Here is a 12,327-nt window from a genome sequence, read left to right on the forward strand (position 1 = left end):
CCTTGCTGTGTGAAGTGCCTCAGGGTGCGATACTCTCCCCGATGCTTTTCAACATCTTTATGCGCCCCCTCGCCCAGCTTGTCCGGAGTTTTGGGCTGGGCTGCCATCAGTATGCTGATGACACCCAACTCTATCTGTTGATGGATGGCCATCCTGACTCGGCCCCAGACACACTGATCAGATGTTTGGAAGCTGTGGTTGGATGGTTATGTGGGAGTCGGTTGAAGTTAAATCTTTCGAAGACAGAGGTCCTTTGGCTGGGTCGGGACGATATGGGATGGGGGGGGGCAACTCCCATCTCTTACGGGGCCGCAATTAGTGCCAGCACCGTCCGTTAAGAGCTTGGGTGTAATCTTCGACACCTCCCTTTCCATGGAGGCGCAGATTGCAGCTATAACAAAGGTGGCATTTTTTCATCTCCGCCAAGCTAAGCAGTTGGGACCTGACATCTTTCCGCAGGGCCTGCAAGACAGAGCTGTTCCACCAGGCCTTTGGCCAGGGCACAGCCTGACTCCCTCCTTTGGCAATCTTCACAGAACTCTAGCCCAATGGTTGCCATCAATTTGATTTGAATTAATTTTAGAATGAAATGGTTTCTAATGTTGCATTATTTTATTGTTGTTAGCCGCCCTGAGCCTGGCTTCAGCTGGGGAGGGCGGGATATAAATAAAATTTATATTTCAAACGAATCCGCAAGCTAGCTTCCAATGAGGGGAATCTGCTCTGCTACATCACTTACTAGCATGAGTGAAGGAAGGATAATACTTATTCAATATATCCTTTCCTACTATCCTTAACATTCCCACAACCACCACCCCCATCTCATTTGTTCTTGCAACAGCAGTGTGTAAAATACAGGTTATATTCCCATTTTACATTTGAGAAAAGTGAGGCGCAACAGCCCGCCTACTGTCTCAAGTAATCTCTCCAATCTACCATGTGCTCCCTCGCTTGCTCTCTCACTGTTTACATAGTTTTCTATTTCAGACAAGAAGTGTGGAGTTTTCTTTAACTTCATAAAAGTGTGGTTTGTTTCCTTTTCAATCAGTTTCACCTCTCTTTTGGGGATGAGTGGTGGTGGTAAAGAGAGAAGTGTATTTAGGATGGCACCATACGACATTCCTTTTCTCTACAGAGTTGGGGAAGTTGACCTCGTGGATGGGTTCCACGGCTGTGAGAAGGACTGTATCATTGTGTCCTGTGTTCGAGTGAACAGCATGCAAGGATCAGTTGGGTAAGACTTTGCTGTCATAGTGCGAGGTGACAACTGAGGTGCCTCAACCTGGCAATTCTGACACTTAAGATGTGATCCTTGGGGTGGTCAAGTATGTGGGCCACTGTCCACAATTCAAGGTTGGAACAAGGGGTGTTGGAGCCCCTATGGTGGTCTTGTACTCCACTCTTGACCACCTGTGATGCCCGTAATAATAATAATAATAATAATAAATTTTATTTATATCCCGCCCTCCCCAGCCGAAGCCGGGCTCAGGGCGGCTAACAACAATCAAATAATCAAAAAATCAAATAATCACACAATCTAAAAATATTTCATTATAAAAATTAATTAAATCAAATTGATGGCAACCAATTAAGCAAAGTTCTGTGCAGGTTGCCAGAGGAGGGAGTCAGGCTGCGCCCTGATCAAAGGCCTGGCGGAACAACTCTGTCTTGCAGGCCCTGCGGAAAGATGTCAAGTCCCGCAGGGCCCTAGTCTCTTGTGACAGAGCATTCCACCAGATTGGAGCCGCAGCCGAGAAGGCCCTGGCTCTAGTTGAGGCCAGCCTAACCTCTCTGAGGCCTGGGACCTTGAGGATGTTATTATTTGCAGACCGTAGGTTTCTCTGTGGGGCATACCAGGAGAGGCGGGATCTTATGAGAGGAGTTCCCAAAGTGTGGCACTCTGGCAGGGCCAAGGCTGTGTTAGCTTCCTCATTTCACCTCCCTTATCCCAATGAATTTACAATTCCTTATGTTGGCGAATCTGGGAGGGGGCTTCCACTGTATCTAGCTGGAGGGGGGGGAGAAGAGGGGGCCTCTAACCAGTGGTAGCAACTCTTCTGGCTCTTCCAGAAAAAAATAGCAGGATGTGAAAGTGCCTGCCTGTCCCACAACCCAAAAACTGTGTGTATGTGCCCTTCTGTCAAACTGCCTGGAAGGAACCTAATGGCAGTCTAGGGTAGCACACAATAAAAGCCAGATCTTGAAGCCAGAAGTTCATATTGTAAGTGGAGGTGCAGTGTGTGTTGAAGGTGAGGGGCACTTTGTCAGCTTACAACTGAACTATATATCTGGGAGGTGGGCGAACAGGGAAGTTGAGGGGTTGGCAAGGCCAGAAGGAAGCATTGGGCTTTGGGGCAGAATGGAGGGCAGAGTGCAGACACCCTCTTGCCTCTCCTCTTCTGTAGCTTCAGATGGGTCACAAAATGGGGAGCCCCTATCAGAGGGCTCCTGGCTTCTATGGGTCCAGTGCTTTTAGATGCGCCCCAGAAGAACTGCTGTTCAAGTGTCAAGGTGGGAGTCGAGAGCAGGTCAGGAATAACTCACAAGGGGCTGAAATCAGGCAAGCAGGGTTGGACTTCTTTTTATTATTTTATTTAAAAGTTGGGGGGGGGGGTTAGAAGGAGAAAAAATTTCACTGTTGTGCTAATGATGCATTTCTGTTTTTCAAGTCACCTGAATCACAACAAATAGTATTACTCCACCAACAGGTTGTGCTGGATAGGCAGCTGAAGGTCCTGACGTGGAATGAAGCTGGTTTCCACCACCAGCCCACTTCCTTTCCACATGTGTTTTTTTTATGGTGGTGGGGGTGTCTGCGCTTGGAAGCCACATGGTGGCGGGTAGGGAGCAGCTGAAATTGCAAAAGCAGAGCATGGACAGATTTTAAGATTTATTCCTCCTTGGTGGGAATGCCTGAAACTTTTTTAAAGCCTTTGAAATTTAAACAGGGATTTAGTTGAACCCCACAGTGGTAGCTAGTAGGGCACTGTGGACATAGCTGCCCATCCTGAGCCAGCCTTACATACAGGGTTTTTTCCCATCCCTAGGTGTCAGAGGCTTTATGCTGTCAAGCCGGCATAGATAAAACTCCGGGCTCACGGCCAGTTCCAATCTATTTGATTCATTGACAAAGTTCAAAAGTACATCTCCAGTGTTTCAATTAACGTCCGACCCCTTTGGCACAGTTGCCGCGTCTGCTTTCCCCCCCTTTTTTTTACCCAGCATGCAAGTCTGCGGAAACCCCGCCCCTGACTTCCTCTGTGTACAGAATGACTTGTTCCAGGCTCATCCTCCTCCCCCCCTGCCTCTGACTCGCTGTCAGACGACAGGCTGCTAATGATCTCTTTAGGCTCTCTATAAGTGCTGGTTTCTGTTCTTAAATCTTCTCCTGTCTTCTTCTCCCTGACACTAGGTTTCTGAAGAGTCTGCAGCAACTGAATATCACCATCACCCGAGCCAAGTACAGTCTCTTCATCCTTGGACACCTGCAAACGCTCATGGTACGTGGAAGAAGAAATAAACACCTTTGTGGAGGGTTAATGGTGGTGTCCTGGGCTTGGCCCAAAGACACCTGGATTTATACACACACACAAACTCCCCATATCACCTCCAAAAGCTATAAATCAAGCCTACTTCATAGGGTTGTTTGGAAGGAGAGCATAACAGGATTCAGGGGTGCCCACAGGATTTTCTGAGCACAGTACCCTGTATAGATTGGGCCCTCTGCCCACACTTGCAAAAGAGGGCACACGTTGGCTCTGCTGGCTGTGGCAAGTGGGAGTTGTAGTTCAAAACATCTGGAAAGCATCAGGCTGGCCAAAAGGTGTCGTAAGTAATTATGTATTTTGAATCAGCAGTGTTAGGGGAAATATTGGGCAGCATTTGCTTATTTATTGAATTTATGTTCTGTCCAAATGAGCCCAGTGTGGTAAACATGCCACACACAGAATAAATGTTAAAGCATTCTAAAAACAGCTACGATTAAAAATCTGGGGGGGGGGGGACCTTTCTCTCATCCAGTGATCTCAGCATTGCTAGGAACAGTGTTCTTCAACCACCAAAAGTGCCTGGCTAAACAAACATGTTTTCAAATGCCTCCTGAAAGCCAATGATGAGGGAGAAAGGCATAGCTCCCCAGGGAGGGCATTCCACAAAGAGGGAGCCACCACTGAGAAGGCCCTGTCGCTTGTGGGTGCCCAGAGGAACCTGAAACTCAGGTTTCATAAATTATAAAACAATTAGGTTACTTTAGGTCTTTCCACAATTGAGCTTAAACTGGCAATACTATATTCCAGAGCTAAGGAAGCTCTGCTGCCTCCCAGTGTTGCTGGACTACAACTCCCGTCTTCTGACCTTTAGCTATGCTGGCTGGGGCTGGTGGGAATTGGAACCCAACAACACAGCTTCCCCACCACTGCTATTTTTCATGCAAGACAAGCATGGCACTTCAGGGGGTGGACCATTTGATCTGATCCACCAAGGTTGTTCGTGAGAGGCTGTAAGGGCAGGGACTGGGAATCCTACAGCCCTACAGATGTTGTACAACTCCCATCAGCCACAGCCAGCATAGCCAATGGTCAAGGGATGGTGGGAGATGTAGTTAAGCAGCATATAGAGGGCCACAGAAGTTCTCCACTCGTCTCAGTGTTTTAACATGCCAAACTGTGTGGTGGGGAGGGTTTATTTCAAGCAGAGAAAGGGATCGGGTTCTCTACCATGCCAGTTGCTTCTGCGCCATCAGACTCTTCTCTATCCTGACACTTTTCTCCCAGCCAGGCTCTTGGACTGGGAGTGAGCCCTGTCGGGAGAAAAGTAGGTGGAGTGGGGGAGACTTCAGCACCCTCTTTCCCATCCTGCCACTTTTCTGTGTGAAATCACAATCACTCACGTATGCACTCAGTCTTATTATGGTCACTTTTGTCAGTCTTGTACTGCAATGACTTTGCCACTAGAGGGCCTCCAATCCAGATTTCTCCATTTGGAAGTCCTGGTGATGATGGTTTGCTGTTGCTCCTGTAAAGTGGCAGAGTTGTTAGTGGACTTGCATTAAACAATACTTGTTTCTCTGTCACTGGTGGTTCTATAGCTGCAGTGAGGAGGGAAGAATAATTGTAGCCTATGTACAAATGTATCAAAAATCGAAAGGAAGTTCTGTGTCCTAATTTCTACTGACACCCATTATTAGTGGTCTTTAGTATTTCAGATTAATTTAGCCAGTCTTTTTCAAGCTAAGGTCTCCTCCATTTTTCCTTGTGGAATGCTGTTGAGAGGCATACTCCAAAAGCAGATGGAGCCAGAGACCCACACAATCACACTCGCCCTCTCCTGCAGTGCAACAGAAGTTAGAAGAATCTCCTTAGAGGGAGCAGGTGGGATTGACAAGTTGAAGGGTGGTGGGCTGACCGGGAATGCTGGGGGGGACTGATTTGGTCACCAGGTTCCTGTCCCTGCCTTCGAAGAAAAGAGAACTGGGAGCAAGCTACAACAGCCTCTACTTTGAGGCAGCAGGATTAACTTCGAATCCATGAATTTTCCCAACTCTTGTTTATAAACCGTCACTACCGCACCTGCCCAGTCTCCTGTCCTAATAATTTATTGTTTCTTAAAATAAAAAAAAAAACCATTGTAGGAAAATGAAGATTGGAATGCTTTGATTCAAGATGCTCAGAAAAGAGGTGCCATCATCAAGACCTCCAGTGCCAAATACAATGTTCCTTGCTATGCAAGTGATGCTAAGAAGATCTTGAAGCCCATGGCAGTCCAGCAGAGCCAAACAAGGACAGGTGAGTGCAGCATCTGAGTTGCATGGAGCTCCTGGACGACATACCTGGCAATACTCAGCTGGTGCTCCTGCTCCAGGAAACAGTGAGGCATGGCCCTTGCCAGTATCTCAGGATTCCTCTTCCCTAAAGCCATTCTTTCCTACACAGGCTAAACCTGTCCAAGAGCTGGCCAAAAGATCCAGCAATGAAAGTGAAGGCCTCAGATGAATTGCTGGAAATCTAGGCCCCCCTTGATGCCAAGCGACAGAGGACAATGCAGTAGCCCCACAGTCCCTCCCGTATACTCAGAACCTTTTATTGTGGCTGCTGGTGTACTTTGCTCCACAGCCTTTTCCTGGATTGCAAGGTCATCTGCCTGAAAGATAATGCATTTTGAGTGATTGTTTTCTATATCATGGAGAGTTAGGCAGCCTGCTTCCTGTGCTGTAAACTTCAAGAAATCACACACTGTAAATGTTGGGTGTAGTGTATATCTGTACGGCATGTAGAGAAACTTATCTTTTAGAGGTGAAACAGGCCTGGCTGTGGCCACAGTTAAATCACATGCCCCTGGGGTGAGTGTCCTGACATGTGCCTCGTCACATGCAAACAGCTCACCATGAGAGTTTGGCTTGCTGGTGTCTCAGGTTAGCATGTCCAGCCCTCATTGGGCCAGCACGCCTGGGTGAGTGCTGAAGTTGTTCCTGCTGCCATATTTCTTTCTGGCCCTAAAATTTAATTTGGCAAGAGCGACACCACTTATTTCTTAGTTCACATTTTTATTCTTTTGTATACATGATAAAAATATTTATAGATAATAATTTAAAAAGAAGGCACTGTGTACATAATGTTGCAACAGGGAACATAGCAGGCATTTCATAGAAGTGATTTGTGCAGATTTCTGCAAGTGTAAAAGATGAAGATTTCCTTTTGCATTGGATCTGCTGCCACTTAGGAGCCAAGGAGCCATGGGCCAAGTGCATCCTCACATTGCAGCCTCCCCGACAAATTGACATCCAGCAGTCTGGCAAGATGAGCTTTGGCAGGAGAGACTGTAATCTAACCTGGTGCCTTCCAGATGTTTTGGACTACAATTCCCATCAGCCCTGGCCAGCTGTATGACGCTGAAACTGATGTGAGAGCGCAAAACCTTCACTGACTGGGGCTGATGGGAGTTGTAGTCCAAAACATCTGGACAGCATCTGGTTGGAGAAGTTTGCAGGCTGGAGAGGACTGTTGTTATGATTATCACTGATGTTTTGGAATGTGTTTCTAATGTACATCGCCCTGAGATCTTTTGATAAAGAGCAGTATATAGATCAAATCATTATTATTACTACTACTCTGACAGTTAATTCTTGGTTTCCTTCACATAGAACAGGAGATCAAAAAATGCTATTCAGCAAAGTGTTCGAGCAGCATTAACATTTTGGTACAACTGTCTGCTTCTTCAGTGTAATAGCTGAAATGTAAATTTAAAAGTACATTTACATTTTTTGAGAAAAATAAAACCGAAAGTAATGAAATACAAATTGTTTTCACAATATGTTCTGCTTTTTCTGAATTGTATGTGTGTTGGCCTCAGAGATGATTTTTAATAGAGAGGAGTTCCCTTCAGCTATTTCCCTCATGCTCTCTCTTGTGTCCAACTTGTGAAGTAACCTCAGTGGCCTTACAGCTGTTTAGTGTGCTGTACCCAAGGCGGTAAGGTCAAAGGAAAGGAGCTAGACAAAGAATGATCCAATAAGTCCTCAACGGCAGAACAGGCGGATGATAATGGTATGCTACAATGGCTGTGAGGGCGGATGAAGGCTGCAGCAGATAAGAATCTACTGGTTGTCGTGATTACTCAGGCCATCAGAATAGAGGCTTACTGCGAAGACAGCACGTTGGTCAGCGTGCACTGATCTACACACACAAAACAAATTCACAAACGGGCATCTTCCAAAAGCCAGTCCCAAACCTGTTATGACCACTTAGGTCCTTTTAATCTGTTTACATGTTTAGCATAGATGAGACCCAGTACACTCTAGGAAGGCACAAGTAAACCCCAGACAACCAATACTGGATTTTCTCTATAACATTGCTTTATTGATCAGCAAACATGACAAGACAGGGAACATGCACTCAGTCATATACGCATCCATACATACTCACCCATACTCACCACTCTTCACTGAATGGGCCAGATTCAGTAAGAGTCACGGGTGACCAGACGACAGCGCTGTCAAATGTCTGGCACGCAACTGAGGCTGGAGAGCTTTGTCATTTATACACCTTATTCATTTGATGTGTGGCATTACACAACTCCTTGCTCCTTGTTTTTAGCGTGTTTTTGGCATCTCATATCCTTGTCCTTGGCATCATCTCACAACTCTTATCTGAATGTTGTGCAAAGTTTTGCAGCCGACCTCCAAGCCTCCTTGCTGTACTGTTCCCGGCACACACTGTTTTTGCCAAAACAATGTGATGTTTTCCACATTCCATTAGCGCTTATACATTTTTGTCTACTTGAAGAAGCCATGGTCCGATCTGAAAAATACAAATATTTAGGTTACAAAACTATAAAAAATAAAGAAAAATTAAGTTTGCAAATCAATAATTACCATGTGCTTAGGGTAGATCAACGTGTCAGTGTCCACTTATCCCCAGTGTAAATATGACATATTGGCAAAAGTTGGAAATTGAAAGATAACTATAGCACGTGCACAAAAATCAATTTCAAATTTGAAATCAGCATTGAAAGAACATAAAAGAACAGTTGAAAAATCTCATGCAACAGAAAATGGAAAAAAAAATTGTTCCCCAGTATACTGTGTATCCCAAGGGAATACATTTTTTTGCATACCTCCAACTGTACATAGATATACATATTCAATGCTATATAAGTCACTTACATTTATACTCATATTGTACTACTTTGGCTATGTGTTTAATAAAATATTGAATTCTTGCATTATGAAAAACAAAGCTTATGGTGAAAAGTGAAAAACATGAATTAAACTAGAGCTTACAGAACAAAACCAACTTCAGATATGAAAACAGCACGTCAAAATTAGGTTAGAACAACTGCAGTTGTCAATGCAAAAAAAAAAAATGTTTCCCAGTGTTAATACACTCCATGATGTCTATCAAGATTATACCTCAATGCAGGCTTCAAGGAAGGAAACCAAGGCGTAAAATGAACACTCAAGCCCTTCAAGATCCTTTTAAGCAGGATTGCTTCCAAACAACTCTTAAGGACCATCTGTTTTCAGAATTCCCTGATAACATCAAGGAACACTGGGCCAAGCTAAAAACATCCATTAGTGCAGCCTGTGAACAAATTATTGGATGCTGTAATGGTTCTAAGGGGTTGCTCGTGTGTAAGCAGGTGCCTATCTCCCTGGCTGGGTGCAAACACCTGGCTGGGCTGCCAAAGTGAACCTCTTCTGTCCGGACAGCCACTCACCCGTGGCTGACTCAATCGCTGGCAGAATCCGTGAGTGGGCATTTCTTAAACTTCTTCCAGCAAAGAAGTTCTTTGACGCCTAGTCTCCGCCTACCCTCTCTGTGTGAAAGCCTTCTGCACAGGGAGGGCGTGGGCAACGGAGGACCCCTACTCTCCCCGCTGGTCCCAGGCAAGGAGTCATGGGGCCGCCTCGCCACTTCCCCCACCTGCCCCCCTTCTCCACTGGTGCTACGCTGATTCTCTTCCCCAGAAGATGGGCTGCTCCTCCCGATCCCTGGACGCTCTCTGGAATCCCTCTGGTTTTTGCGCTCCCCCTCCAGTACTGATGGCAGTTCCCTGACAGATACCAAACCAAGAAACACCAGGACTGGTTTGATGAGAATAACAGTGAGATTGAACGCCTTATGAACAAGAAAAGGAAGGCCTTTCAGGTCTGGCAAAGAGATAGAAACTATGCCACTAAGTAAAAACATGCCAACACTGAGGCCGAGGTTCAAAGAAGAACCAGAGAACTAAAGAACACCTGTTGGATAAAAAAAAGCTCAAGAGATCCAACACTTAGCCGACACTCATGATGCACAGAGTTTCTTTAAGCCACAAAGACCATCTATGAACCAATAAATCATGGCATATGCCCCCTATGCTCAACAGACGGTACCACACTTCTAAAAGATAAAAGAAGCTGTTGCACTGCGCTGGAAAGAACATTACCAACATCTCCTTAACCGCAACTCCCCCGTAGCTGCTGAGCTCCTCTCACAAATTCCGCAAAACCAAGTTAGAGATGAGCTTGTACGCACATCAACACTACCAGCTTTCTCTAACCAACCCACAACACAACACTAACATTGACCACTCTATATATACAGGTAGAATTAGGTGAAAGGTTGCATGAGTCATTGTAGGCCGTTGACTCATGCTGACTTAGTTCTTTTAGCATTAAAGAAACAGCGGCCAATTTTTAGCCGTGACACCCCTTCTGTTTCTTAAATGCAAAAAACCCCAACAGAAAACAAAACATACATACACTATATACATAAACCCAGTTTTGTCATCAATTCATTACGACATGTTGCTGGCAAAGGCTTGGTAAACAAATCAGCAATATTATCTTGTGATTGACAATACTCCAGTTTGATTACCCCATTCTGTACGCAATCTCTAACATTTGCATGACGGATAGCAATATGCTTTGATGCAGACTTCGTTATTTCTGAGCCCACTAATTCAATGCACAATTGACTATCTTCATACGCTTGGATAGGCAAATCTATTTTACAATCTAGCTCTTTTAGTATCTGTATAAACCACATGATTTCATTGCATGCTAGCGACAGGCTCCCATATTCTGCCTCACAGGATGAGGTTGCAACAAATCCTTGTTTCTTTGACCTCCATCCAATTATGGAATTGGCAAACATCATAACCATTCCACTTGTAGGTTTTCTGGTAGCTACACAGCTTTCCCATTTCGCATCAACAAATACTTCTAGTTTTTCATCTTGTGTACTAGATATCTTCAAACATACATTTAATGTCCCCTTTAGATATCTGATAAGCCTTTTCAAAGCACACCAATCGGCAGTACTGGGTTTAGATACACGTTGGCTCAGAACATTTGCAGCACACGCAATGTCTGGCCTTGACCACTGGCTCAAATATAACAGTGATCCTATTTTTGAGTGATACAACTCAGGCTGATCAAATTCATCATCACACACTGTCTTTGGGAAATCTGGTGTCATGGGAGTCTGAACTAGCTTGCAGTTTTCCATGCCAAACTGCTCTATCAAATGAAGAATTTTCTCCTTCTGGCTCAATAGGAAGCTTCCTTCGGCTTCCCACCTTACTTCTACTCCCAAGTAATTGCTTACAGGCCCTAAGGCTTTAAGCTTAAACCTCTTTTCCAGCTGACTTGTTAGCTTCTGGATCTCATCTGTGGAACTCCCTGCTACAAGCAAATAATCAACGAAGACTAAGAGCATTAGATATTTGTTGCCTGTCCCCTTGGTGTAGAGGCATGGATCAGCCACACTCCTTTTAAAACCAAGTTTTACAAGGGCTTCATTTAAACGCTGGTTCCAACACCTTCCACTTTGTTTGAGACCATAGACAGCCTTTTTCAAATGCCAAACTGCACCATTCCCCTCTTCAAACCCAGGGGGTTGTCTCATTAACACTTCATGGTCTAAATCTGCATGCAGATATGCAGCATCAACATCAAAATGGTGCACTGCTAATTGTCTTACAACAGCAATGGAAAGCATTAAATGAAAGGTTTCACTCTTTACAGTGGGATAAAACACTTCATCATAACTCTCCCCTTTAATCTGAGTGAACCCTTTGGCTACTAATCTGGCTTGAAAACATGGTTCCGCAGATGCAAGGGTTTTCCTTTTATAAACCCACTTGCATGACACCACTCTGCCACCAGGTGGCGGCATTATGACCTCAAACACTTACATTTAAAAGAGTCCATTTCTTCTTTCATAGCTTGTTCCCACAAAGCACGTTCCCCAGGGGGTAAGTCTAAAACTTCATTATAACTTTGTTGTTCCACACAACTCACATTGTTTTCTGCTGCTCCAGAGAAGCGGACACGGAGCAATGGATCCAAACTACAAGAAAGAAGATTCCACCTCAACATTAGGAAGAACTTCCTGACAGTAAGAGCTGTTCGACAGTGGAATTTGCTGCCAAGGAGTGTGGTGGAGTCTCCTTCTTTGGAGGTCTTTAAGCAGAGGCTTGACAACCATATGTCAGGAGTGCTCTGATGGTGTTTCCTGCTTGGCAGGGGGTTGGACTCAATGGCCCTTGTGGTCTCTTCCAGCTCTATGATTCTAGGCATACTTTCACTCCTCCTAGGGTCAAACGTTGAGGAGGTACACCCTTGTTTGAACACTGAGAGCATCTAGCCACAACTACTTCCTGCTCCCTTATCTCTGGCTCTTCTTCCTCTACCTCTAGAGAAATATTATCTATTGCCAAATCTTTTGGGAAAATCTGCCTTCTCCTGCTCCTGTGTTGCCAATGGCTGAGAAGAAACCTCTTCTCTTACTTGCAGGAGCAGTAGGTAATCTGGGTTGGCATGGATCGTAGTCCATCTGTCCTGGT

The 12,327-nt window shown here is 45.0% G+C and overlaps 1 protein-coding gene and 1 long non-coding RNA gene across 4 annotated transcripts in view; one reads left to right on the plus strand and one right to left on the minus strand.

The window, feature by feature from the left end:
* The window catches only part of LOC308467779 (putative helicase senataxin), a 45,939-nt gene extending 38,645 nt beyond the window's left edge, over positions 1 to 7,294 (plus strand). Inside the window, exons 2-5 of one of the 3 annotated variants that reach the window (XM_080989482.1) lie at positions 1,136 to 1,234; positions 3,413 to 3,500; positions 5,630 to 5,783; positions 5,931 to 7,294. In XM_080989482.1, coding sequence (XP_080845608.1) covers positions 1,136 to 1,234; positions 3,413 to 3,500; positions 5,630 to 5,783; positions 5,931 to 5,935 — 346 coding nt within the window. In that variant the 3' untranslated portion in view covers positions 5,936 to 7,294. Of the gene's footprint in view, positions 1 to 1,135; positions 1,235 to 3,412; positions 3,501 to 5,629 lie in introns of all 3 variants that reach the window. The other 2 variants (XM_080989480.1, XM_080989481.1) reach the window with 2 other exon arrangements.
* Positions 1 to 12,327, minus strand: part of LOC308467815 — a 728,761-nt gene that overhangs the window by 579,154 nt on the left and 137,280 nt on the right. The window lies entirely within an intron of this gene.

This window comes from Podarcis pityusensis (assembly GCF_964106645.2).
Source record: "Podarcis pityusensis genome assembly, chromosome: W".
NCBI classification, from domain to species: domain Eukaryota; kingdom Metazoa; phylum Chordata; class Lepidosauria; order Squamata; family Lacertidae; genus Podarcis; species Podarcis pityusensis.